The sequence below is a fragment of the Colletotrichum costaricense genome, assembly GCF_030867565.1.
Source record: "Colletotrichum costaricense strain IMI 309622 chromosome Unknown Scaffold_16.1, whole genome shotgun sequence".
In the NCBI taxonomy this organism is placed as follows: domain Eukaryota; kingdom Fungi; phylum Ascomycota; class Sordariomycetes; order Glomerellales; family Glomerellaceae; genus Colletotrichum; species Colletotrichum costaricense.
The window spans coordinates 515,435-542,663 of record NW_026848245.1 but is presented as its reverse complement, the minus strand read 5'-3'; the positions used below and the strand labels follow the sequence as shown (position 1 = coordinate 542,663).

Here is a 27,229-nt window from a genome sequence, read left to right as displayed (position 1 = left end):
CTCATGTTCGGAGTGATCAGTAGAAGTCTGCCAGAGGGTTGACATGGAAGCACATCACAATATGAAGATGCCCCGGCAATTGTGGACGTGGCGCGATTGAGATGGCGATCTTGAGTTATTATTTGCAAACCAGTCAGAAATCTTTGCTACTTCCACATCACGCACATCCATGTCCTCGACTACAAAAACGGTCCATTTGTGCCACTGTGTTCTTAAGAATGGTTTTTCCAGTCGATTAAGGAATCAGTGGTGCCCGAACAGACATGGATGGACGGATGTCAAGTTTTGCAGGCGCATCCAGCACATCTAATGTCCTCCTCCTCTTACAAAACTCTACAATCCTCTTGAGAGTGACAAAACCCCCCTCAAAATCCAGCCCGGGGCACTTTGTACCCACGGACGTGCGATTTGCGGAGGGGCATCGTGGCCGTTCGTCGCAGAGTCCACTGCGTTGTTTGGATCGGAACCAGGGTGATGTGATGTGATGATCTGAAGGCGCGCAGATCTTCTACTATTTCACCTTCGGATGACCCATGCCATCGGTTATGTTCAGACGTTGAGTTGGAAGCCACGAGGCCAAACAAGACGATGCACGAAACCTAGTGCCCGGGGGCACGAGTGGAAGGCGTTTCCGCACAGGCCTCTTCTCGGGCGATCTACTGTTTCGAAATGCGATAGATCAACGCACCGCGGACGACGATATCATCTTTGAAAAGTGCCAACTGGTTGCTTGGACAGATGTGGCAAAGGTCGCACAACTTCAGGAGGCGTGATGGTCTGTCGCCATCGCAAGAGTGTGATACAGTGACACTTGACAATCCTACCCTTCAACCCTTCCGTGCCTTCTATTCCTCCATAATATGATCAAGGGTCGGCTTAAGCGGCTAGGTTTTCGTATCTCTGTAGTGTCATGCCACCACTTTCAGTGGGGAGGGTCTGCTCGGCCACAGTCGAAATTGAGGACAATGACCCGGTTTCTGCAGCAGATTGGATTCCCCATAGGGCCATTTTAGACTCTTGCACGAGTCGAAATCATCACTTACCCTGTATACAAGGGTCCAGTAGGCCAACGGTATTGGTAAACTCCATCAGCCGGCAGAAATTTGACACTATAAACCCCTGGATGCACAAAGAGGGCGAGGGTGAGTTCGACTTGGTTGACAAGTCCCGGCGTTGAGTTCCCGAATTAAGCAACCTTTCCGTCAATCCCACAAAATAGCCTTGCAATCACGGCTACCAACACCCGTTGAAAGCACTTTTTGGTCTAAACATGCTGCCTCCTTGTTTCACTAAAGTGCGTCCTGCCTCCTCAAGTCTAGCCTGCATTTGCTCGCTTGTTTAAGGAAGTTGAAAATAACACCCGTACTCAGTTAGACCAATTCAGTCAAAAGAGCTTGTTTTCACCACTTTTGCTCTTCGCTGCGCTGCAGCTCCGCATCCACATTCAATTCATCCTTCACTGAGAAATGGGACTTGTCGGTCGGTTCAGAAGTCTATGGGTATGCTCTTGATTCATACGAGCGGCATTCAGCTTGTCGTCTCTGCGTGAGAATATGAGCGCACCACCATTACCCACCGATGGATCGGTGCCGTTGACACCGGAAGGAGATGCGCCCCAGGCTCAGACGGACTTTGTCTACAGCAATAGCCAGGCCAACGCAACGATCGCATTCGGCGCCATCATCACGATTATCACAACTGCCTCTGTGATCGCTCGACTTTACACGCGTTATTTCATCACGAAGCAAGTTCGCATAGATGATGCATGGGCCCTACTCGCTCTGGTACGATTAAACCTGACCCGCCACAAGAAGCAAGCCTACTCACAAGATGCATAGTTCAGCACTATTGCTGTGAACATCATGCAGAGTGTTTTCACAAAAGTGTATCTACCTACCATGCTGGCCATGGTCACAGCCAGTAACGAAGGGTCAAAAGTAAGCCTTCACTGTTGACTTCAGCGCTTCATCATATTGACGATGCCGGTAGATCCCTTATGCCGTCGGGATCACATACAACATTGCCATGGCCGCCTTGAAGATGACTTTCCTATTTCAGTTCTATCACATCTTCCGGAACGTGCGCATCATGAGAAGAGTATACGTTGGCGCCATCATCTTTGTCGCCGCTTGGACATTGGCACAGATCTTGCTCCAGATCCTGATCTGCTTGCCGATAGAAGCCAACTGGGATCACAGTGTGCGAAATGCCAAGTGTCTTCCGAGCGTGCTGTCGACGTACTTCAATGCGACAGGAACATTGGTCACCGATGTCATTGTTCTCTTCTTGCCTCTTCCTACTCTTTGGAGCTTGAAGCTGAACAGCAGTCAACGTTGGGCAGCATTGGGCGTGTTCGGCATTGGCGCATTGTGAGTTATCTCAGCCGCTGGCATCTTTGGCGTTTACTATGTAAAGGAACCTTGACTCACATGCATCCAGAGTTCCCATTATGTCGGCTGGTCGTATCTGGAGTTTGACACACGCGCCACCGAAAGGATACATGAGTACAGCGTGTTGGACGATCGCGGAGCTGGGAGTTGGCGTCACCACGGCATCTCTGGCAACCATCCGTCAGCTTCTGGATCGAAAAGTGAACGAACTATTCCAAAGACACCAAGAGATGGCTCGGCGACAGTCTGCCATGGTGACCGTCGGGTCGCAGACGAATACGACACAACAGTTCAACACTCGGTCTAACGGCAGCGAAGTCGATTTAATACACGGCAGATGGCCTCACACAGGAACAAACAGCGCTCTCAGTAATCATGGATCCCCGAGATCAACAACTTCTTTGAGCAAGGTCTTTGAGGTATTCACTAAGGAGAAGTTCCTTCGAAGCTCAACGGGCGGTAGTCAAGGTGACCAGTCGGGGTTGAATCTGCAAAATGGTGCGACAAGCACTATGGTTACGACGTCTCGCAATCACAGTATCTCTATGTCTGAAGGAGCCGCTAATTTCTTGGGCGAATTTGGCATTCTAGTAGAGAGAACTTGGGAGGTCGAAGAGATCCGCATGGAATAGCGAGATAGCTGATGTGACCGTAAGTCCGGTCAACTTAATGAAGTAATATGATGTAAATGTGTAATCATTTAAGAAAGCATTGCATCTTGGCCAATGATCGCTCAAGACTCCAAGCGACGTTTGCGCGCTGATGATTATCGGCATGTACCCGCCCCTCACGCCCCCTCGGGGGTCGATACCGAACGCCGGCCGAAGTGTATGGTCTCCTAGCCGCAAACTCCGAGATCCACACGGGCCCGGCAGCGGGACACTCCTGCAAGTCCCGTCGGAGTGATGATGCGGATTGATGTTACGGTGGGGGTTCCTTGGTGATCCTAATACAAGCATCGGAGGGCCTGTTTCGCCTGGCCGTAGGGGAGTGACATGTATCCGTTCCAGGCCCTTTAATCAGCTGAGGGCGTCCTCATGACATCAGAGTAAGCTGAGCAAACAAAAGGGGGAGCTGGGATACGATGTAGAGTTAGCGCCGGACGCCCCCAGGAATCCATCACCCACAAACCGTTGCCGGCATGCACAGCGACATCGTGGCAGACAGGCGCTAGACCTGTTTTAGAAGCATCCTGCGCCAGATGAGAAACAAAGCATCTCTGGGATGAGATCGTGAAGTCCTTCAAATTGAGATGCGATCCGCGACGTCGTCAATGATGCGTGCAATCTGGAGATACCTAAATCTCGTCTGGACATCAAAACGTCAAGGTTGGCCGAGATCCCAAATTTTGAGATGTATAAATACCCAACGTGAGCGAAACACAACAAATAATAGGTCGGGAAACCAACAACATTTATCACACCGTATCAGAAGCATATCAGCTTTTCTATTCATCACCTTACGGAACCTTCTTCTTTCAAAACCCCCTAGTCTCTTATACTTCCATACTCTCACAATGCCTACCAATCAAGCCGCTTGGCTGACAGCTAAAAAGGCCAAGCCCTTGCAGGTTCAGTCAGCCCCATACACACCAGCAGGCCAGAATGAGATCGTGATTCGGAATAGAGCTGTAGCTATCAATCCAGTCGACTGGTTCAAGCAAGAAACCGGCGACATACTCTACGACTGGGTCAAGTACCCCTGCATCCTCGGCAACGACGTCTCTGGCGATGTAGTCGAAGTCGGCCCAGGTGCTCAGGACCGGTTCAAGATCGGCGACCGTGTTGTTGGCCACGCCGTGGGTCTCGACAAGCGGAGCAATAAGTCATCAGAAGGCGGTTTTCAAGAATACGTTGTATTGCGAGCCGACCTGACTTCTCAAATTCCCGATTCAATCACTTTTGAGGAGGCCTGTGTAATACCTTTGGGTGCTTCGACTGCTGCCTGCGGTCTCTTCATGAAGGACTTTGTCGGTCTTCGACACCCAGACGTCTCCGCAAAATCCACAGGAGAGACGCTCTTAGTCTGGGGCGGCTCGACAAGCGTGGGGTCCAACGCCATTCAGCTTGCCGCTGGGGCTGGTTACGAAGTCATTGTGACAGCATCCCCGAAGAACTTTGACTATGTCAAGTCTCTCGGTGCCGCCGAAGTTTTTGATTATCGCAGTCCGGCTGTTGTTCAAGACATTATCAAGGCATTCCAGAAACGGAAGTCTGCTGGCGCAATCGCGATCGGAGCGGGGTCTCTGATCCCCTGTATCAACATCATGGCCGCTTGCAAGGGCCGCAAGTTTGTCGCGCAAGCCAGTGTCGCCGGGCCTGGTAGACCGCCCACAAACGTTTCGGAAACTGTTTCGTTGCTGTGGGCGATGGCTTCCGAGAGCGCAACCGCGACATTCAAGTGCAAGACGAGCGGTGTGAGAACCAAGTTCATCTGGGGAAGCGATCTTATGGCGAACGAGGTCGGTGCGGCGATTTACCGAGACTTCCTACCTCAAGCACTGGCCCAGGGCAAGTTCATCCCGGCTCCCAAGCCGCACGTTGTTGGCAAGGGCTTGGAATACATACAACAGGCATTCGAAGTCAGCTACAAGGGAGTCTCGGCGAAGAAGATTGTTGTGTCTTTGTGAAGATGAGTGCCGCCCGTACTTCGTCAATCACGGAGTTGGATGTAATAGCGTTTTCTTTTCGTGCCTGAGTCCCTTCATCTATTGATACTCAACGCAAGCCTCTTCTACCTTACATAATAGTACCAAATGTGAAAAATCGCTGCGAAATGTTCGAAGCATTGCAAACGGGAGCCTAGATCCCATGGCTTTACGTTGATGACGTACTTAGCTTTGCCGTGGACCGAATCTCCTTTGTATTACCACTACTATTCAGCCATGGCAGAGAACCACGTGGTTTGTTGGCTTGAGTTGATGCCATCAATGATCATCCAATCCTCTTCGATACGTTCACTTCGGGGTAGCGTCTTCGGGTAGTCCCGCTGCTGAAACAGAGCCTAGAGGAGCATTTACCAACCGATTGGAAATACCGCGATTGCGATGCACAATAATAATCAGACAAGCAACATCTGATTTCTTTGGCAAAGTCGAGTGACAAAACCCATTAACGAATCATGACCGAGAACCCCAAATAAGTGCAACACTACAGGGAATGGCCCAGTCTGGAGGACATGTCATTAGACGAGCCCCATGCAGATCGCTCAGAGATAAGACCAACCGAGACTTTGTATGGTCGTCTTCTTGACTCCCTGCAAACCTTCGCGATTCATGCGCATCTCCGGCTCCCACAGCGGACTAGACGCTACAGACGGAGGGGCAGCGGGCCGTTCGCTGCGAACGCTGGACTCGCTTTCTAAGCCAAGCCTCTGGAACCGAACGTCAGCTCTTGGCATCGTGAAGCAAATAGGACTTTACACGATTATGCGTCCGAATACTCGTTCAAAGCTCGGGCTGGGCCTTGACAACTTCATCCATTGCCTAAACCACTGTCTTCTCAGTTCTGAGACAGTACTGAATGGTCGGGGTTATCTCCAATAATGCAGGAGATCTTAGGACTACCTATCGAAATGGGGATTGATGCATGTTCTCCTCCTACCAGCCGGGGTGGCCATGTTGCCGCACTCTTTTTACCCCAAGATCCTGACTCGCGACGATAGAACAGATAAACAGATATGCCCATGTATACAATACCCTGAACTCCTTTCAAAACCTGCAGAAATTCCCTCTTCTCGACGGCCGGCTGAGAAGTACTCGCGAGCTTCTTGAAAGACTGTTTCGAACGCTTCAACAATGATCGAAATGGGACAACAGGGACGTCAAGTACATACAAAGATCAAATATTTTGATGACCCAGGCGTACCTTTGGTGCCCATGATAATTGGAGGGTAAGATGCCAATTCCGACTCAATTCGCTGGAAAGCTAATTTGTGATGGAAAAGTCCGGAACCCGGCAAGCCTCAACCCAAAGTCGAGATCCCTACAACTATCACCGATATCACTGGCAGAGAGGATGAATTCACGCTCGATGTTCAAGGTTTCCACTATGTCAAGCATCAAAGTCGATTAACCAACTGGGATGATGATGAGGAAATTAAGCGGGTAAACTACCCTGAGATGGAGGAACTGTGCTACAAAGTCCTATCCGAGACCGAGAACATGTGAGTGACTCCCCGTTCGTGTTGCGATGAAGCTTTTTCTGCCCGCCCGAACTACCACAAGTCTAGCATGATGCTGACACGCATAGGCCCAAGCCCTGCCTGGTTCATATCATGACACACATCATTCGTCGTGGTCCCAAAGACGGCGAAGGCCCGAAGGGTCCGGCGCCGTTGTATGGAGTACATGTGGACCAGTCATTTAAGGCAGCTGAAGGAGTCGCCGAAAGATGGCTGAAGGAAAGAGCAGAAGAATTGCTCAAGAAGCCCCGATACCAGATTATCAACGCAAGCAAACTCTGGTCCTCGCACAAACTCCAGATTAGCTGACAAAGGTCCGCAGATGTGGCGACCCATTCGCCCGATAACTCGTGACCCTTTCGCGGTCTCGGATGCCCGGACTATACCAGACTCGGACTTGGTGTTTGTACCAGTACGATTTCCGGATCACGACACTGAAGCCGTGGAAGTTCGTCCGCCCACGGCTTCGCAGCACAAGTGGTATTTCAAAGACCAACAACAGGTTGATGACGTGCTGTTCTTCAAACAAGTGGACTCAAGCACGAAGCCTGGAGTTCCCAGAAGAGTGCCTCACTGTGCTTTCAAGGATACTGACTTGCCAGAAGGCGCTGGTGAGCCGAGAGCGAGCATTGAAGTCAGAGCATTTGTTTTCTATGATGAAGACTAGGTACATGGGGAAGTGTCTTGCAGCTCTGGCACATGAGGACATGCACATCTGAAACAGTCCGTTTCGAGATTTTGAGATCAAGCCAAGGCCCTTGAGATACTTCTCGCCAGTGCCAAGTGAACGGGCGACGTCGGGTGTAGACTGTTAATCCACATATATTCATTAGCAGCATAGGTGCAGTTGTCCCATTTAGTGTCTGGCTCGGGCGTCCCACTAGGCCAGGTGTTAGTCAAACATATCTTTCGCCGGGTATGGGCTTGAAAATCCCGTCTTACTTTTGGTATGCTGAGCAGTATGTCGTCGTGTTCTTATAGACTGCCGTTTCTCTGTAGCGTTCGGGCGTATTCATGACTCTGTCAAACAATCCATAGGTATCGTACTGAAATACAGTCACATCTCCGCGAGCCTCTCGCAAGTTCTTAACAAATACTCCAAGGCGCTCGTTCCAGTCTGCTACCGCGGCTTTCTCAAGAGGGATCCGCTCTCCAGCGGCGCTGGATTGAGTTGTTCTCGGCATCCGCTCAAGCGGCGGTACATTGAGGAACAGGAAGTTCCGAGCACCCGCCTCGTAGACTTCTTTCACCAACTTCTCGTACTTATCAAAGATCATCGGGTGAAGGTCCGTGGAGTTGCCATTGGTATAAGACTTTCCAATGTCGTTGATACCGATAAAGAAGCCGAACAGGGTAGACTCGACATCCCAGGTTTGGTTTGTCCCGGTATAGTTGGGGATGAATCCCTCTTCAACTTGACTCACAACGTCGATGCTGGAGGTCACGAGACTGTTGTCGACAGTGGCACCGCTCGCCGCGAAGTTGTAGGTCAATAGTAGAGACGCATTATGTTTGGTGGTCAAGTATTGGATCCAATTTTCTCCATTTGCGCTGGTCGGGCCCGGGTACGTCGGATTCCCAAGGGGATTGGCAATGGAGGGTTGATCGTGAGTGACATAAAATCCAGTCCTGGTATAGGAGTCTCCACTGTATTCACATCAACCCTAGAATAATCGTGTTTCAGAAGCTGTCAACTTACAACGTGAAAAGTGTCTTCAGACCAGCGAAGCCTGGGTATGCTGTGATACCTTGGGTCGCCAGAACACCAAGTACCAGTAGTGATGGAAAACTGTAGAATGACAAAATCATAGTTGTGATGGGCCTCTCAGGTGATCTTGTCTAGCTCATGAAATGTCCACATGTGTTGTCAAGAGTTAGTGAGGGAAGGGACCTCGAAAGACTTCTTATACTGATAGTGTTCTCCTCAATTCGAGTAGTCACGTTGAAGATGATGCCATCCCCCCTCCCATCTTCAGCTCATCCGTGTCTCCGAGACGGGCCAGAGGATATGAAGTAGCCAGGTTGAAGCCTCTGTTCTCGTGTCCTTGTCGTACGCGTGGCTCACTAGTCTCTATGCTAGCAAGTCCGCTTGGAAGACTCGCAGGACATCATCACGTCCGTCCACCTACATTGACAATCCATAGAGAAATTCAGGGAACGGATGCAGATCGCGGAGCTATCCGCTGCCAGATGCGAAGGAGGTAAGCCAGAGTGCATCAGAACTACATGTTCGAGGCAGGTTCCACCAATGGGGCGTTTTCCTCGCCGATCGCTACTTGAAATTCGCAAAGGGCCCGGCCTGCCCGGAGCAACTCGGCCGGAAGGTTGGACTCGATGTCCGACTCGCAACAGACGGGTTGTCAAGCCGACTTATAGGCCGAAGCTTGAGCCGATGAGGTTAATGTGAATGAGTCGCTTTGGGGATTTTGAGATCATGCGAGGACTGTGGGACACTTCTCGGTGCCCACGGCTTGGATTAGGGCGATGCAGACAGCACGTGCATGATCTTGACAACACGAAACTAATGGGAAGTCGAAAACGATGAGGCAAAGGGCTGGCTATGATGAATGTTGAGGTTAAACGTAAGACAAGCCAGACGTGACAGACTATCACACATGAATCCTGAAGGCTGGGGGAATCAACTAATCCAACTTTGTGTGGCCACAAAGCCATTCGTCGCATTTCATTCCGAGCTCTTCACAAGAACAACAAGGGCAATTCTCGCACTTGTCGTACGGGCCATGATACCATCATCCAACAGTCACAAAGTTCCTATAGGCAGTCTGGTAGTCCCAAACAGGGATAGAGAAGACTCCGGGGGTTCTGACGCCCTCTGGTTACAGTGTCGCTTGTGTCAAAATCCTTCAGGTAGAGCAAAATCTGAACCCTGCATTCATCGGGAAGAATCGCTGTCACTCCAGACGCAAGTGGTTGCTACAATAATTCGTCAGGGTTCACGAGCGATTTCCAAGTATATTGTCAGGATTCTGTTCCTACAGCTGGATCGTGGAGCTAGCTTCAAGGAACGATCCTTTTGGTGTCGCCGGGATGTGAAGACTCAGAACTTCAATTCGAGCAGTGACTGAGGGATTACGTCGGTATCAGATGCCAATTCCAAGAGCTAAACTGGTCATACTCTGCCTCTCTCATCCGGCCATGGCTCTAATGTCACTTGTGATCAAATTTGGTGCTGAGGGCTTAATTACGGTGCTGCCTGGGTACGGGCCGAGTGGATGCATGGGTTGAAATTAACGGAGTTGAAGTCAGTCAAGTTGAGACTGGCCGTTCAGGGAACACGGCCGATATCTAAGCTTGATTGAGTCTGGAATCATGGCTGGAGTTCCTACTCAAATTGTTACCGAAGAGCGCGTGGTGGACTAACTTCAACGTCCGCCTCCTCCTCCTATTCTCCATAATGGATAGTGGCTATTGGAGAATCCTCCGATCAACACACTCTAATACGATTGAATGCAAGCTCAAGATTTTCATAGTCCAGCTTACGCAATAAGTGACCGTTCAGTCACCCGGTTTTGTGGTCTTATGGGATCGTATGGTGGGCATTAGTCAAAGGTTAAAAAATGTGACCAGAGTTGCTGTAGGCAATACCAGCGCACATTGACGACTGAGGCTACAGGCCTAGTAAGTCTGTGATTATTCTTTTGTTGCTCAATTTAATTAGATCGTACGTGAAAGTAATTTCATCAAACCAAAAGGAAATACCTGGCGTAACCTTATAGTTACTTACTCATAATCCCCCGCCTTTCGCCCTTGACCCATTAGGCTTCTCTTTACGACCAATGAGCTATGAGACTCAAAGCCTGATGAAAGTTGTCGATGATACGTCTATCGACTTGATAGAGTTAAGGGAACACATGCCGTTCGTTCCAAAAGCCCACGGGGCCAGTCCTCTCTTGAACCACTTGCCTGTAACAACTAACACGACGGATGTCTATCCCGTTTCCCGAATTTTGCCTACGTAGGTCACGTTATGGGACTTTGCCCTGCTGATGAGCAGCTTTAAACGCGGAATTTCTTTCGAGGTCGTGACCACCGCCTTGGCCATTACGATCTGCCCCTCTAGTACGCGCACATATATGTGCGCTGCCTTCGGGCATCGTTAGCAGGTCTAAGTACTTCGATAGATGATGCCTAAGTCCGTCATAACTTTCAGTCGACGGCGTTCTTTTACTACGCGGCAGTTTCCGAAGAGATTTCAGAATCTTCTTGAGCTTGTGATTGGGCCGGCCGCGATACTAAATGGACTTGTTATGGGGACAAACAGAGCAAGTCTTTGCTATTAGAAGACGTCTCCAATGAGCCTTCGAATGATCTCCAAATCTCTGGTTACCAGCCAGTCTCAGCCTTCGAAACAGTTGAAAAGTAAAGTTGGACCGATGCTTCATCTGCTTATAGTGTATACTCCTGTCTGTAATATGTTCAATTCGCTTTTGACGTCAACCAAGCCGCCCCATTAGTACCCAACTGCCTTACAGACGCTTTCTATCGAGCCGTTGTGCAGTAGGGAATCAGACCGTCGATAAGGTGGCCACGATGACGACCTCGACTGGAACCAGTCGTCATCTTGACTAGATGGAAACGCAAAGTGGCCAAGTGACCGATTAACTTTGAGGACCATTTCAATCTTGAATCATGGTTCTCCGACTCAAGATTCGTCTCAACAAAGATCTTAGGGGTTCTACACCACGAGGTCTTTGATTGATTAAACTTTTGCACGGTGCGGGCTACAAGGTCCTTGCTCTTAAACCGTAAATCAAATGCAATGAATTCAATAGCCGCGATGGTTGTAGCGGACAGCGTTCAAGAACTTCATCGGCCATAAGTTATTAATTACCTAGATTATCATAGCGACTGTTTTGACATGGCGATTGTGTTGCTGGCAATATGACACGTTCTCACGTCAGATCTTTACAACACTCGCTCATCTTTGATGATATGTGCTCAGTGTTCAACTGCATCGAACGAGCTGTCTAGGCGCTAGATGTGAGGAGAGTATGAAAAGAGTTGAGGGTATTGAATACAAAATGAGTAATGATGTCTATATGCTAATGCCAGAATCCTTCGTGGAAATTTTAATGTATGCTGCTGCCCCAGTCCGTCATTAGTATTATAACAATGCTTCCTTTCCATGAGTACAGTCTAGAATGCAGTGAAGACCTTCCATCCGGTGCGGTGAATTCTCGCTGCAAGGATGAAAGTCGTTCCTGCAATGCAAAACACACCCGAGAACACCTTGATGCCGACCCACCCACCGGAACCAGCCAAGATGGCTCCGTTGATAGGGTTAGTCGTCAGACCGCCAATAGAGTTTGTGAAGAACGTGATTCCCGTGCGGAAGCCAATCTCGTGGAGGGGCGAGATCTGGGCGATGAGGGGTGCAATCAGCGAAACGTACGCGCCGGAGCAGAAGCCGAAGAGGACGGCGAAGGCGATTAGCGCGCCGTCCGTGTTGGCCGGGATCCAGAGGGCGAGCATCCAGATCGAGGTCAGGTAGCACACCACCACGAAGATGTTGTACTTGCCAATCTTGTCGCCCATGATGCCGGAGAACATTCGGCCGAAGAGGCTGCCGGCGTTGAGGATGGCGACCAGGTACTGCGCCAGGTTGGGGTCCATGCCAGCCTCGAGGGCCTGGACTTGGATGTAGTTGATGGGCACGAAAATGCCGTAGGTGAAGAGGAAAAAGCCGATGACGACGCAGACAAACTCATACTCCTTAAAGGGACGGATGAGCTGATCCATAGATACCTTCTGGGGTCGTGGTGGGTGGAAGGCCTTGACCGTGAGGTTTGCGATGACGAGGAGTCCGAGAATCATGAAAGCGCAGATGCGCATTGCCCAGGGGTACCCCAGAGACTTGATCAATCTCGTCACCATGATCGGGAAGATGATGCCGCCGATGCTAGAGCCGGTAGAGAGGAGGCCGAAAGCGGCTCCGCGCTTGACGTTGAACCATCCGTGGATCGTGTTCAGTGCCGGCTGGAAGATGGCTGCGACACCGATGGCGGAGCACACACCTTGTGCCAAGAGTATCTGCCAGTATTGCGTTGCGAGAGAGGTCATCATGAGACCAAAGACGTGAAGAAAAGTGCCGGCGAGGATGAGGTAGCGGGGACCGTAATGGTCGTAAAGCTGGCCGATGACGGGGCCCTATGAAAGTATCAGATTGCATATTCTAATTCAGGCATTGAGAAGACCAAGAATTACCATTGCCATCATGAAGAAGATTTGAAGAGAAGGAATCCATGAAATGGTACTCGGTGAGTAGTTGCGAAGCAGATCGTTCTGGTAGTACTCCTGGAAAGCTCCGACACCTGCAGATCAACCTTCGTTAGCTTCCAGAACCCCAAGAAAGCAGAAAAAATAGACTTCAGCCTCAACGTCGCAACGGGAACTGCGACTTACTGTTCACCCATCCGAAACTGCAAAATGATGTGCACCAAGCGCCAAGAACTACAAGCCATGCCGTGACACCTCCGTCCGGCGCATCGCTGCCGGGCCACGACGGCTTTGCGCCGCCGGCTGGAGAACCACCTTTTTCCGGGTCGGTCTGCCGTATCGTTGAAGGGTGATCGGAAGAGTAATCTGTTGTGTTCTGGTCCACCTTGGCTTCTGCAGCAGCTGGGTGCGGGTCTGAGAAGGTCATTTGGGAGTCCGCTGGGGACGAAAGCTGTTGTTGCTTCGACATTTTCGGCGCGAGTTCTGTTGTTTTGGCTAAAGGCTTGATGGTGGATTCCGAGCCGCTCTGATAGCTTTGAGAAGCTTTATTGATATCTTGATTGAAGAGCTGAGTTGTTGAGGTTGTCTGTGGAATTGTCTAATGAGGATGACTCTATCCAACAAGGGATGAACATGGGTTAAGTATTTCTCAAGATTCTTTCTTCATGTGAACAGAAGGAAGAGGATCAGATCCGGAGGCCAAACGACAAAGAGAAGGAATCTCAGCGACAGCGGCCCATGTCCGTACCGGACGCCGCAGGGAGATCTGCATCGTCACCCTAGATAGGCCAGGGGCCATTATCGCATTAGAAATCGGTTTCCGCTACGACCGAGAGGGTCCCAAATCTGGTCATTGAGTCAAGTTTGCTTCCAATCTAGACCAATGTTTCCAGCGATTTGGTGCACTAGCACTGCTCGCGGCGCGAGATGGTGTGGGTTTGGCGCGCTCTGGCGGCGGTGATGGAGATCCTTTCGGCGTGCGGCGCTCTCATGAGCGCCGAGGCCGAAGTACCATTTTGTTACCAAACACTGCAATCTCGAACCCCTTTTGCAGATCTCGGCGCCGAATGGTCTCCACTACGGCGATGGTGACATGAGCCGTTGGCATGTGCGTGCCTCGCCGAGATTGGTTGGCCTTATGGTAAAAATCTCTGAAGTAAGCATCATTTAGAGCGGCGCCAGAGAGCGGACTCTCGAGTTGAAGCTTATTGCTCTTCAGTTGTTCAGTTCTCCATTATTAATATGCTTTGGCTAGGCTCTTAACTAATTGCTGACCACCTTCAAAGACTTTGCGGTTTGCCCTTGAGATCCAATCCTCGCAAACACCTCCGTCACACTCACGGAAATATGGTCCGAACCACGTTTACATGACCTCTGACTTCTCCAATCCGAGATCCTCGCGTCATGACAATCTCGCTATCGCCGAGCACATCAACAAACATTACGTCTGTCGAGATGCAAAGCACAGAACTTTGGTACACCGTACACCAGACCACGGCTCCGAGGCGAGTGCCGTGAGCCAAGGAGCCGGACGATAGACATGTCCGATGCGGCGCAGGCTCAGTTGGAGTGGGTAAGACGCCTGTGATCCCACCGGATCGTTTCACACCTGTGCGTCGGTGCCCGCAACATCATCACATCTTGACGAAGTTTGTCAGCAAACAATGATAGAATGAGCCAAGAGAAATCAGAACTTACCCGAGTCACCACTGACCCCAACACCCTCCCCTTGCAACCTTCAAACTAAGGCCAAAGAAGTTCGACATGCATTAAACCAAGGGGGTATCATCAACAAATAAACGCAGCCTATGCCAATTCACACCATCTCCGTCACATCCACAGGCTTCGCAGGGTACGGCGTCTTGTGGTCTTGCGACAGTCTCACATCTTGATACTCGACGTAATCAGAGGGCTCTTCGTTCTTCAACGGCCAATTTGATCGAACCGTGCGCATCTCCGCGTCCGGCACGTCACCGACGGCCTGCCTGCCGAAGCTCTTGCGTCGTGCTGACTTGGGAACTGGCGGCAGGCTCTGTAGAGCGGCAGCGCGGTCAAAGACCGTGGGTGATTGCGGCTCGCCCGGAACGTAGAATCGTTTGGCGATGCCCGGTGCCACGTGCTTCATGAAAGCCTTGAGGAAGGGTAGACAGGTGCAGATGATGCCGACATTGGCCTCCACAACGCTAGGCACAGAGTTAGCCATCAAATATGCCTAGGTTCGGGGCTGGGGAGCTACTTACCACCAGATGATGCTTATTGAAGCGGTCCAGGTGAAATCGGCATTGTTGAAGCCGAGAGGAATCATGACCATGCGGACGATACTGGGCCCGAGGACGCTAGAGAAGGCATTAGGGATGTCTTGTTGTCCTCAATGTGCAGAATCAACTTACAAGCCTCCGGCCATGAGGAAGATCGTCATCTCAATCTTCTTGACCAACCTCAATGATAGGGGCGAGAGAATCCAGATCGGTAGCAGCAAGATAGCGAGATCGGTGGCGACGTTGCAGACGGATAGCATCAGCCACCACATCGACCGGTCAACACAGGTTCCCGGCACGTCCATATCCCAAATCCTCTCCATGGGGGTGCAGAGGTATGCCCAGCCAAGCGCGCCAGCGAGCGAGTACGCTACCGTCGCAAACATGACCACGTATACGACAATTTTCACAGCGCGATTGAGAGGGAAGCGCAGGTAGAACACGAGAATCGAGGCCTTTGTAAAGAGAACGGAGAGGCTGTACGCCGCGAGATCAACCATGCTCAGCTTATGGAAAGCCACAGCGTCGGCCCGGCTCACGTCCCAGATGTGGTGCCCGGCTCCATTCCTCGTCTCGTAGACTTGTATCACCGAGTATGCCGTAGCGAATAGCAGTCCGATGAAGATGAGGTCGTCGTCGCGTTGGTGGCGGTGAATCACGACCTTGACCGTGTACAGGCGGATCCCGCAGAAGATGATGGCCAGGAGGTTGAGCAGGATGGCGACGATCAATACCTGTGGCACGAGGGACTCGGCGGGATTGTCGAAGTTGGATACGACGCCCGGCGGGGGCGGCGAGGCGGCCACGAGCTCGTCTTCGCTCATTGTCCACATCGCATTATGGATCTTGTGGCGGGGTTTGGATGACAGATTTAGTCTGGCAGAATTACGACAGATACACACGAGCGTGTCGAGCTTGGAGAAGAGGTTCGTGTCGAGACTATTTAGCAAACACCTGAATCGCGAATACACTCCCACACATCCCCTCCCATCCCCTTCCATTGACATCAGTCTGGCTGTTCCTCGCGGCAAAAAGTGGCCGTGACCGTGGTCCGTTCCTGAAACGTTGATATCGTGCCTGGAACGCACTGACTGGTTCGATGAACTGGATCCAAGGCACGTTGACCATCGGCAAATACTACCAACCGCAATGCTTCATCTTGGAAAGCTTAACTTCGTTCCCATGTCCACTTGGGAACTAGGCCAGGGGTAAGTTGAGGTCACTTGAGGATAGTCGCGGTCGGCAGTTCAAGCTTATCGACCGGAGAACAATACCGACAGGCAGGGTCACCTTACATCGGGAGCCGGCAAGCCAAGACAGAAACAAGACTTTTATCCCACGTAGCGCAAGTCGTCGGCACCTTGGCAAGTATGTTCCTGAAGTTAGCGACTGCTTCTAGAGGCCCCCTGAAGATCTCTCCCGCCTTCGCCAAGCGCTTAGCAGGCTTAAGGTTGTTTGCTTGGCGGAAAGAAGCATAACGATATTATCCCGATGGACGCTGAGTGGACGCGGACGCGAGGAGGGTGCAGCCGCAGAGGCAGCTGGTGCGGCGGACAGTGTTTGTTCCTTAAAGTATAAAGCATGGGAATCGTGCTTTGGGACAAAGGGAACAGTGAACAAACCCCGGCCAGCTAGGAGAGCGCTTGCTATCAGAGTTCGCCGCGGAAGGCGAAGGTGATGGCAATTGGTTGGAAGCGAGAATCTTCATCCGGCACGGCATCCGTATTCCTCTATCCATCGTTGGGCAAGTCATTAAGCTCCCGGCGATGACTTGAAAGGGCAAAGGGGGAGGTCGTTGGAAGGAAGAGTAAACATAAGCTTTTCCCAGGGCTGAACAGGGATGGCAGACGAAACACAGGAAACACAGGAAACAAGTGAGGAGTCTTGGCTCGATCGCTTCTTTACGCGGCAGCGAAGCGAATCTTGCCCTATCTGGGCGATTTATGAAATCGTGGTAAAACGGCGTGTCGAGGTGTCATCCCTGGCCTGAAGCATTTGACCCCAAACTTTAACTCAAACTTTTGGGCGGAAGCAGTTGAGGCTAGTCAGCCTTCTTTCAATGTCAGCTGTTTCTCACAACGAATGGCAGTTGTCCCTCCAGTCTCTGAACCGGATGGATGGTTCATTGTGTGGCGGACGTTGAAGATGGGGCGAGTTGGGTTGATGTTAGACCAAGCAACCTGATGTCTTGGCCAGCGAAACAAGCCAAGATCGTCGCGCCGTCTCATTGTATATCGTCCTAACACTCATGTCAAGCAATGACTGGGCGAGCTCGAGCCATCGAGATTGGCCAAGATGATCATCTCGTCCCAGAAAATACCATCTTCCACTATGAGTCTTTGGGTGATAGCTTCATGAGGCAATTATCCCACATAACTCAAGACTATGAAGGCAGTGCGAAAGGTATCCCACTTACAGAGCCATTTGTCAGACTAGAATATCTCTTGGATATACTGTGAGTTGTCTCTAGGAGTTTCAATCGCTCTTGGAAACAAAGTCGCATGTAGGCCCTGTCGGTGGAACGTCAAAAATACCAACTGCCAAGGAACATGACGTTATTAACCACAGACCAAGCACATACGCAGTGTAACCAGAATATTCGACGACCGCTTCCTGGACCAAGCGTCGAGCTCATGTCACGGTTTGCGGGGAAAGACAAACATTCGTGTCTCGGGCCAGAAACGCTATGGTCTACGCCACGCGGACACTCGAGACGCCGGCAGCTTGTTTGCTTTTTGACTGCCGTCTGCCGATTAACCAATCCCATTCGCCGGTTTTCATTTGGTTCCCTTCAAAGTCGTAAGTCGTCCCGTCTTGGGATTACGGCGCCATTGTTTTGGATGCTTTTGGGCAGATTTATCGGTTCCTTTTGAAACTAGACGTCTGTCGTCTGTCAAGTTGGATGAATGGAAACCAGTCGTCTCATTGCCGCCATAGTGTTGTTCTTTACGCTCGGCCTTTGGCCACAGTCCGCGAGACCGAATTTCCCTCTTTTCGATTCAGTCTGTCATCTGGAACTGTCGAAATCTCGCCGTCTGTGCGGGTGAAGGAGTAGAGTTGGATGACTTCACTAATGACTCTCACGCACAACTAAGGTACCGGGAAATAAAAAGTCTGCACACACTATGTCCGTTCACTCATCGCTGTCAATTGCCGCGATATTCCACATTTTCCGGCCGGCCATGATAGACCCCGATTGGCATCCCCGGGATCCGCATGCCCCCTCGGACGCCGTGGAAAGTTGGCCCACCTGTTTGCTTCTTCCGCATTATTACAGGTTAGCCGAACGAATTGGTGTTGGCACATGTTGGCATGCATCGCACGGAGCCTCCGTTCCTGCAGCTCCTGCAGCTTGCCTGCAGGGCAAGCAAGAGAGAAAGGAGAAGGTCGTCAACAGGGTTACATTGGCCATGGAGTCGTGCTAGGCCCAAATGTGAAGTTGCGTTGGCAATCAAGCCACTCTCGAATCTTTGGACACGAGGAAAAGGCATGGCAGAGCCGGCGTCGGCTTCTTGATCATGAAACATACTTTATGAGTTGCAGATGTAGTCTTATCCTCGAGATATGGCGTATCGTGTGATCTACAGATAACTCTCTGAATACAGCTCCGGCCGTAGGTTGATGAGAAGCGTGATGAGGATAACAGTAGTAGATAGCCCCTCAACTTGCCAAGAGGTTTAATGAATGCCCTTGTCGGTAACCCATGCTTGATAGGGTCGCAGCGCCGAATACGAACGACCTACGATTGCATTGGCATGTCACTTGCGTTGGAGTCACTGGCTAATGCAACAACACGCCGGACGCGCTGGATAATGGAAATTAGATGCTCAAGATACGAGTCGCGATGGTGTCGTTACTGTATATAATGCCATCAGAATGTTCTTGTACAGTTGAGAAAGAGGCTTTCGAGGGTTATGGCTTCATGTCACCAGATCTCCTGTGATTCCACATTCGTTTAATCGCCAGAAAGAAGGGTATCGCCCCTTGACGCAGGATGCATCTGTCCACTCTTTTGCTTGCCGCCACGAGCGTGGTAGGTATCGCCGCACAGAGCAATCACCCGCTCATGCGCCGAGCTGATGACAACGCCCCCGAGACCGCGGCAAACAAGACGACAGTTGAGCCCAAACGCTTCATCGTCGAGTTCGACAAGGTACATCTCATCCTTCTTCTTCTCAAACTCTGCCAACCAATACAGAGGCCATGCTGACACTACTCAGGGCGCCGACGCATCCGCCCTAGCCGCCGACATCGCCAATCAGCGCGGCGCAAAGGTCCTCCGCGTCTTCACCAGTGACATCTTCACCGGTGCCGCCGTCGAGACGGACGTGGAGAACATTGACTCTCTGCAAGCGCTCGAGCCCGTCAAAGTGGCATGGCAGTCCCGCAAGTTGAAGCTTGCGCCCAGCACGCCGCTTGCGTCGTTCGTGGAGAATGCTACTGCCATCGACTATGATATTCACCACATGACTGGCGTCGATAAGTTGCATGAGGCTGGTGTGTTAGGGAAGGGGGCTAAGGTTGCTGTTGTTGATACTGGGATTTGGTATACTCATGAAGCGGTACGTGAACGAGTCTCCGTGTGAACAGCTCGGTGAGTTTCTGACATACAACAGCTCGGTGGTGGATTTGGTGAGGGCTTTAAGGTTGCTGGTGGTTATGACTTTGTTGGTGATGGATGTGAGTTCACTCAGAACCCCTCTTCAGTCATCCAGATATTAACAGCTTCAGCTTGGCCGAACGAGGGTCAAGTAAAGAACCCCGATGCCGACCCCTTGGACCAGCAAGGCCACGGAACCCACGTAGCCGGCATCATCGCCGGTAACAGCAGCATGTAAGTCCATACCTCTCATCACACATCGAACCTCCCCGGCTAACACGCCCTCAAGCCTCACCGGCGTCGCCCCAGCAGCAACCCTCTACGCCTACAAAGTCTTCGGCACAGTAGACGGCACCGACGAAGACACCCTCATCGAGGCCTTCCTCGCAGCCTACGAAGCCGGCGTGGACATCATCACCTCCTCCATCGGCGGCATCAGCGGCTTCACAGACAACGCCTGGGCCGTCGTGGCCACGCGCCTGGTAGACCAGGGCGTCGTCATCACAATCTCCGCCGGCAACGACGGGCAGGCCGGCGCCTACGCCGCCAGCAGCGGTTCCTCGGGCGAGCACGTCGTCGCCGTGGCCTCTGTCGAGGCTGACGTGCTCGCGTCTTCGTCGTTCCGGGGAGTTTTCTCCCTGGACGGGGAGACGAATGAGACGAGGGTTGCGTATCGTGCTGTTGAGGATTGGTACCCTTCCGAGGTGAAGGATTGGCCTATCGTGCCCCTGATTCTGAACTCGAGCACCGCAGATGAGGCGTGCAACCCTCTCCCCGCGGGAACTACCCCGGACCTGACGGGAGTCGTGGCCCTCGTCCGCCGGGGAGGCTGCAACTTTGATCAGAAGCAGCGTAACCTAGCCCCCTTCAACGCCTCGCATATCCTCTTCTACAGCAACGAGATGCCGCTCGTGCGCCCAACAACGGAAGACACCTCAAGCCTCATTGCAATGGTAGACGCGCGCGTCGGTGCCGCCATCATCGATACCGTCCGCGCGGGCGGCAAGGTAACGGCAGACTTCACCGAACGTCCCATCTTCCACATCGTCGGCATCAAGAACGAAGAAAACAGCGGTGTTGCGAGCTCCTTCACTTCCATTGGCGCCACAAATGACCTCTTCATCAAGCCTGATGTCGCAGCCCCCGGTGGCCAGATCTTGAGTTCGTATGTCGGCGGCGGGTATGCCATCCTCAGCGGCACGTCTATGAGCTGTCCCTACGTCGCCGGCGTCGCGGCGCTTTGGGCAGGCAAGTTCGGAGGACGCAGCGTTCACGGGCCAGAATGGGCAAAGAACCTCGCCATGCGTCTCATCTCCTCCGGCGAGGCGATCAAATGGGACGACGGCCAGCTCAACAACAACCCATACGACTTCTTCGCGCCCGTAGCACAAGTTGGAACGGGTCTCATCAACGCCACCAAAGTACTCGAGTACGGCACCACCCTCTCCTTTGCCAAGTTCGCACTCAACGACACACATCACTTCAGCCGGTACCATGCCGTCGACATCACCAACGCCGGTACCGAGCCCGTGACGTACACCTTTGAGCAGCAGGAGTTTGGCGGCATGAACACCGTCAACCTTGACCCGACTGCGTGGGGAACGCCCAAGATTGCGTGGTTCGAGGAGGTCATGGCCGCGCCCCAGAAGATGACGCCGTCGATCTCCTTTCCTGGCCCCCTGACTGTCCAGCCGGGAGAGACGAAGACTGCTCAGTTCGGCTTCAACTACCCCGACGCCGCAGCCCAGAGCCTTGATCCGGCCAAGCTGCCCCTTTACAGCGGAAAGGTCCTCATCAAGGGAAGCAACGGTGAGACGCTCGGTGTGCCGTACCTAGGTCTGGCTGCGGACCTTCACAAAGACGTGGGTATCATGTTCCAGTATCCGACGGGCTTCCCGCGCATCACATCTACGCGTAGCGACATCCCTATTGCCCAGAAATCCAACTTCACGTTCAACCTTGACCCTGCGGTCCAGGACTTCCCCAACCTGTACGCCCGCATTCAGTACGCTACACGTGAGCTGCGATGGGACATCTTCGATGCCTCCTGGGTGGAGAGAGACTGGAAGTACCCTCCCGTCGTTGGCCAGGCTGGCTTCGTGGGCGCGGCGACGAGCTGGGCGAAGGCCTCGGGGAAGACGTTTATCGATCCTAGTGTGGATGACCCGAACGATATCATCACGCTGCCCATGCGTGACGTGCCTAGAGACATCGTCGGTGTGTACGGTGTTGAGTTGTGGTGGCTGGGTCGTCTGGCGAATGGTACGCAGATCGCGCCTGGCAAGTATAAGATGCGATTCGCTGCTTTGGTTCCGTTTGGGAACCCTGAGGCTTCAGATAATTGGGATGTCTACGAGACTCCAGCCTTTGAAGTCTTGCCTCTGTCAGTTTGAGTGTTTGTTCGAAGTTAAGTAAGGGTTGTGTGGCATGATAGCAGTAGCAGCGCGTAGGTACTGTCGCTCATGTATAGAGACAAGATCATCTCTGCAAGAAATATACTTCGTATTGGGTATTATGTCTCCGACTTTGAACTCGACAAGCTCGGGTGCATGCGTGCTAGCAGTTTCATCGTCTGATCTTGATGGCTATAAATGACTACTCCCTCGAAAGGGATTATGTTCTGGTATCTCTAACTTGTAAACTTGATCATAAATCACAACTTCTCCGTCTGGTTTCTGCTTAGAGTCTGGTGCTGCTCGGCAATGAAAACCTCTTCCGAGGTGAGCTGGTATTTGCCGGACTGGCGAGCCGAGACACCCTTCTGGAACATGACATCCATCTCGCCAAAGGTGCGGCCCTTGGTCTCGAACATGCGGAAGTAACCCCAGACCCAGGTAAGGGTAGCAAGGACAGCCCAGAAGAATGCCTATATGCCAAAGTTAGTCATGCATAGATGCTGCTTGGAATTGGTATGGTAACTCACGGTCTTTCCCTTCAAGTTCCAGTCACCAGGTGCCAGCATTTTGGGCTGGATGAGACCACCGCAGATAATGTTACCGACGTAGTAAGTGCTGCGAGCCAAGACGACAGTCTGGGTGCGAAGACGGGTAGAGCCAACTTCGGCGACGAGGGTGTAAACGATAGGACCGACGGACATGGAGTAGAAGCCGAGCCACACGACGCAAAGGATGGACTGTCCCCAGATGATGCCATCAGTCTGATTCGGGGCAACAGACAAGAATCCGATGATCCATAAGCAGGCCACAAGAAGAGAGAATCCGACAATCCAGATTGTACGACGACCAAACTTGTAGATGTAAAGCCAAGAGATGCAAGTGCCGAGGAAAGCAATTCCGGTACCTCCCAAGCTGATGGCGTACGAAGCGGAGGGACTGATTCCAGTTTGCTGGAAGAAGAAGGAGCCGGAGTAGCAGAGGGCGCCGCCGTTGGTAATTTGAGACATGAATGCCATGCAAGCGATCTCGGTACGTCGGAGGTTGGTTCCCTTGAAGCAGTCGAACAGAGAAGCGCCGGCTTGCTCATCAATCTCGAGCTTGTTCGTATGGACCATCATGGCCACAGTGGCATCCAGATCAACGTTGTGTTCAGGCTCTGAGAGGCGCGCGAGCGACTTCTTGGCCGCATCGAGGTTGCCTTGACGAACGTGGTGCCAGGGAGACTCAGGGGCGAGCCAAGCGGCAATGATGAGGGGGATGGGCCAGACCCACTGCACGGCAAAGGGGATCTTGTAACTCCACTGACCCTTGACGTCGACGAGTCCTTTGAGGATACCGGCAGAGATGAACTGACCGATACACCAACACAGGTTGACGTAGGAAGTCAGGTATCCACGGATAGCAAGGGGCGTGACCTCGGCAGCGTACGCAGGGCCAGTTGTGGCGAAGACACCCCAGGGAATGTTGCAGAGAACTTGACCAGCCAATTGCATCTCGATGTTGTGGGCGAAGAAAACGACAAAGACGAAGGCGGCGAGCCAGACAAGAGAAACGATGAGGACCTTGCGGTGACCGAACTTTGGGGTGAAGTATCCGTTCAGGATGGCACCGACGATGTTTGCGACAGCTCCGATGGCGTTGAACTTCTGTTGCCAGGACGAAGAGATCTGGTAGCCGTTTTCCTCGTCGAGGTATTCACCGTACTTTTCGCGGAACGCGGGATAACCATAAAAGGAGCCGATCAAGGTGACATCGTAACCCTCCATAATGACCGTGGTTGAGATGACTGGCGAAGAGGAGAAGCGTCAGACGATTACTTGTAAGCAGAAGGCCCGTTTTAGGGGGACAACTCACGGATGGACCAGAAGGCGGCGCGCTTGTAGGTCTTGAGACCTTGCCAGACACCGAAGCTGTGTTCAATGTTGGTACCCTCGTGGGCCTCATTGTTGAGTCCCTTGTCGTCGAGGCTCACATCATTGAGGTGCGTGATGTGAGAGGGACCCTTTTCGACATGGATAGGGTCTTGTGGCTGGGAAGCCGTCTTTTGGGTGATGTCGTTGGACATGGCTGCGAACGCTCTGGGGCTGCTTGAAGCTGTTGACGATGGGCAAGCTCCTGGAGCAGAGTCGTATCGAGAAGAGACAGGAGGACCAGGCACGGTGAACTGGGGGTGGGCAGTTGTAGTATTTTAAAGTCGCGTCGAGGCGAGATCAAGGTGGTACCAGACAGTCGGCTTCCTCTCGTCTCATGCCATGGTTGCAGTCTGCAGAATATGCATGGTACTGGGACGAGGATGGGACGGTTGGCCTGAGCCGACCCCGTGGAGAAACAGTTTGTTTCCCCCAAGCTTGGCCTCTATGGATGGGCCATTCCCCAATCAAACCGTGTTGGAGATCCTTCGTCGTGCCGGCCGGGGTAGGCTATACCGTTCACGCTCAAGCCATGTTCTCCTCATGGTACTGGATGTCTGGGCGGGCATGGGAAATGCTGGCCATGTGCGAGGCAGAACCCACATTCAAGTGGAAAGCCGATCGGGGCCTTGTGGCTAGCGGCGGGATTGACGGTCTTGGAAGATGTTGAGTGGGTGAAGGAAGCCATGGGGAAGAGAGTGCGGAGAGAGACGAGGGAGTTGACAAGCTGTGAATGGTCGAAACGTCCAAGACGCCGGCGGGAGTGGCCAAGGGAAGCCAGCCGGGGGCGGGGAGAGGCAGATTACTGATGGGCCGTGGTCGATGTGGTGCCAAAACGAGTCCGGGGTTCTCGTCCTCGAGGAGTCTTTCGTAACGAGTCTGGAGACAAGGGGGAGAACTCGTGACTGGTTGTGACTGACAATAAGTCAGGATGGGGGAGGCAGGATGGCGGCGCAGTAGGGACGACGGACCGTCGAATCTGGGGGGGCTTCTGGTCAGTGGTTAGTCTGGGATCGAGGCATCAAGCAAAGAGGAAGCGTAAGAGACAAACTTGACTTCAAGAGGCTAGAAGGGAAATGTCGTCCGAGGCTTGGAGGAGGACAATTGGTGGAACTTTTCCCAAGGACGAAATTGACGGTTGGGGATGGCGGCGGGTGGCCTGGGGGATCGGAAGAGTCAATGTGCCTAGCGCGTCCAAGAACGGATTAGGGTCGTTTGGCGAAGACTAGCGCGCCCTTAGCGAGAAAAAGGCGGGTCGTGGCGGACCCGACGAGGAAGGAGATGTGGGGTAAGTCTGGGGATTTAGTGGCGTGATGGGCCGCACTGGATGCCCGGGGCCGCTGAGGAGTCGCTGGAGTCCACTGTAGGGCAGCCGTCTAGGCCTTGATGGCCGGTTCAGTTAGCAGACGGGTGCGCTGAAGCACTTCCCCATCCAGGCCCAGCCCACACCTCTTGTGCTGGGTTTCCCCAAGTTTTGCGCCCTTCATCTGCAATGCCACCACCTCGCTTTCGTTTGTTGGTTCATTGCCGTTGCAGCAGGCGATGTGCAGCTGTTGTGTACCTCCACGTAGGAAGTCAGCTTGAATATGCTGGATTCATGTCCTGTTTGGTGTGGAAGTCGAGAGCAGCAGCAGTCACGAGAAGACTGAAAATTCGAGGTGCAGAGCGAACGGTTAAATGCCTGGGTACGTATCCCCTCTTCTCGTGCCGGGCTTAGGTAATTCCACAGTTGCTCCGGAGCTACCCAGGGCAGTACGTATCCATGGGTCATCCCCGGTTGCACCCGACAACAACCACAATTTACGACCAACAACGACATCCACTCTCCATCGACCTGCGTTAAACAGCCGACTTTGACCACGCCTTCCTCCCGAGGCTATTCGGCTCACTCTGGCCTGTCCGTTGCCTCCTGGCTCATTGTTGGCATTGGACACGGCATGAGAAGACACTATGGACGGAGACCTACGAGAAGCTTGATCGATGCTGACATTTGACACCTATACGCCGTGCTTGGCTCTGCCTACAATGCAGATGCCGATTCCGAAAACATCACTGGCTACTCCCAACGACGCGGTCGGGTCACGTTCGAATCAAGGGGACACTCCCACCATCCGATTCCCCCAGAAAGTAGACACCATCTTCCTGCAAGCATCTGCCAGGTCGACAGGGAATGTGCCTTGACTTTCGGCTCCAAACCTCCTCTTGCCGTCGCCCCCAAAGGTCCCAACCAGTCACAACTTGCAATTGCTGCTGTGGAGTTCCGCGCGAATCAACTCCCTGTCTTCTCCAATTCTGCTTCTCCTCCTCGGCCTGCCTCGGCCGAACCTCGACGTCCACTGGTCACAACCAAGTCTCATACGGATACGTGCATTAGGGGTCGTTTACTCTCACATTGTGAAAAGAGCACATTAACCCATTCGAGCTGCTAATCCTAGAGGGAGCTAAACAAAGCATCAGAAGTCTAGTCTCCGACAAATCCTATAAACTCTCTCCTCATACCAAGGTATGAATAACTGTCTATTTCCATCGTCTATATCGCGGCAACATGGGCAACCTGGTTAGGGACAAGGCCCGCAGGTGGAGCTCCGAAGAGAGTGGTTCTCGCATGTCTGCATAGAGCACCTCGATTGAAGCCACTGGGTCATGGGAACCACTAGAGCCGTGATGTTACGACCATAACCTGCCGTTGAGCCTCAACATTTACTGGCAGCAACGGATTCTACACGAATACGTGCATTAGGGGCAGGAAACTTGATTGTGAACGAAACTCATGGTGTTGTGTGAACTACCTTACTGAATCTAGAGAATAGAGGAAAGTGATGCTCAGGAGCTCTCAATAATCTCTTGTACTTATTGACTACCCACCCCTTGCGAGGAGCTGATCTGAAAAGGCACACCACATCCTCCATAGTGCTTTCCTGGCATAACAAAAAGCTCAGGATTTCTATCATCGCGGTCATAGTGAGCGCCACCGGCATCAGGAAGCATCAGAGCGAAAAGGGCAACTTGAGTAATAGAGCAGTGAGCATGACATAGGTAAGTACGGCCGAGCCTCGGTCTCAACTAGCAGCAGCGGATTCTTACACGAATACGTGCGTTAGGGATAGTCAACTCCTAAAGTGTGAAAGAAATTCATTGTGTTGTGTGAACTACTGGGACTACAAGGAACAGAGCAAAGTGGATTAAGTGATGTTCTGGAGCATTCAAATCTTCTTGTTGTATTATTTAACTACCCTCCCCTTGCGAGTTCTAATCT

General features: G+C 52.3%; 8 protein-coding genes across 8 annotated transcripts; 4 read left to right on the top strand and 4 right to left on the bottom strand.

The window, feature by feature from the left end:
* Window positions 1–1,553: 1,553 nt before the first annotated feature.
* Window positions 1,554–3,022, top strand: CCOS01_12968 (uncharacterized protein; the record flags this gene model as incomplete). The annotated part of the gene is made up of 4 exons (XM_060461115.1): window positions 1,554–1,784; window positions 1,839–1,937; window positions 1,990–2,369; window positions 2,440–3,022. The coding sequence occupies 4 exons, from the start codon at window positions 1,554–1,556 to the stop codon at window positions 3,020–3,022; spliced, it is 1,293 nt and encodes a 430-aa protein (XP_060308317.1).
* An 884-nt stretch (window positions 3,023–3,906) lies between these two features.
* Window positions 3,907–5,019, top strand: CCOS01_12967 (zinc-binding dehydrogenase; the record flags this gene model as incomplete). The annotated part of the gene is made up of 1 exon (XM_060461114.1): window positions 3,907–5,019. One exon carries the CDS (start codon window positions 3,907–3,909, stop codon window positions 5,017–5,019), a length of 1,113 nt encoding a protein of 370 aa, XP_060308316.1.
* A 1,167-nt stretch (window positions 5,020–6,186) lies between these two features.
* On the top strand, window positions 6,187–7,239 carry CCOS01_12966 (cephamycin biosynthesis protein CmcJ; the record flags this gene model as incomplete). The annotated part of the gene is made up of 4 exons (XM_060461113.1): window positions 6,187–6,281; window positions 6,336–6,554; window positions 6,641–6,734; window positions 6,895–7,239. 4 exons carry the CDS (start codon window positions 6,187–6,189, stop codon window positions 7,237–7,239), a joined length of 753 nt encoding a protein of 250 aa, XP_060308315.1.
* Window positions 7,240–7,316: 77 nt separating this feature from the next.
* CCOS01_12965 (fungal cellulose binding domain-containing protein) lies at window positions 7,317–8,381 on the bottom strand (the record flags this gene model as incomplete). The annotated part of the gene is made up of 3 exons (XM_060461112.1): window positions 7,317–7,452; window positions 7,515–8,219; window positions 8,272–8,381. 3 exons carry the CDS (start codon window positions 8,379–8,381, stop codon window positions 7,317–7,319), a joined length of 951 nt encoding a protein of 316 aa, XP_060308314.1.
* Window positions 8,382–11,729: 3,348 nt separating this feature from the next.
* On the bottom strand, window positions 11,730–13,278 carry CCOS01_12964 (major facilitator superfamily transporter; the record flags this gene model as incomplete). Its single annotated transcript, XM_060461111.1, has 3 exons — window positions 11,730–12,740; window positions 12,798–12,904; window positions 12,996–13,278. The coding sequence occupies 3 exons, from the start codon at window positions 13,276–13,278 to the stop codon at window positions 11,730–11,732; spliced, it is 1,401 nt and encodes a 466-aa protein (XP_060308313.1).
* Window positions 13,279–14,625: 1,347 nt separating this feature from the next.
* CCOS01_12963 (uncharacterized protein) lies at window positions 14,626–15,900 on the bottom strand (the record flags this gene model as incomplete). The annotated part of the gene is made up of 3 exons (XM_060461110.1): window positions 14,626–14,992; window positions 15,050–15,145; window positions 15,200–15,900. 3 exons carry the CDS (start codon window positions 15,898–15,900, stop codon window positions 14,626–14,628), a joined length of 1,164 nt encoding a protein of 387 aa, XP_060308312.1.
* Window positions 15,901–19,061: 3,161 nt separating this feature from the next.
* CCOS01_12962 (serine endopeptidase) lies at window positions 19,062–22,060 on the top strand (the record flags this gene model as incomplete). Its single annotated transcript, XM_060461109.1, has 4 exons — window positions 19,062–19,220; window positions 19,288–19,629; window positions 19,684–19,901; window positions 19,957–22,060. The coding sequence occupies 4 exons, from the start codon at window positions 19,062–19,064 to the stop codon at window positions 22,058–22,060; spliced, it is 2,823 nt and encodes a 940-aa protein (XP_060308311.1).
* A 260-nt stretch (window positions 22,061–22,320) lies between these two features.
* On the bottom strand, window positions 22,321–24,128 carry CCOS01_12961 (sugar porter family MFS transporter; the record flags this gene model as incomplete). The annotated part of the gene is made up of 3 exons (XM_060461108.1): window positions 22,321–22,533; window positions 22,591–23,849; window positions 23,918–24,128. 3 exons carry the CDS (start codon window positions 24,126–24,128, stop codon window positions 22,321–22,323), a joined length of 1,683 nt encoding a protein of 560 aa, XP_060308310.1.
* Window positions 24,129–27,229: the final 3,101 nt, after the last annotated feature.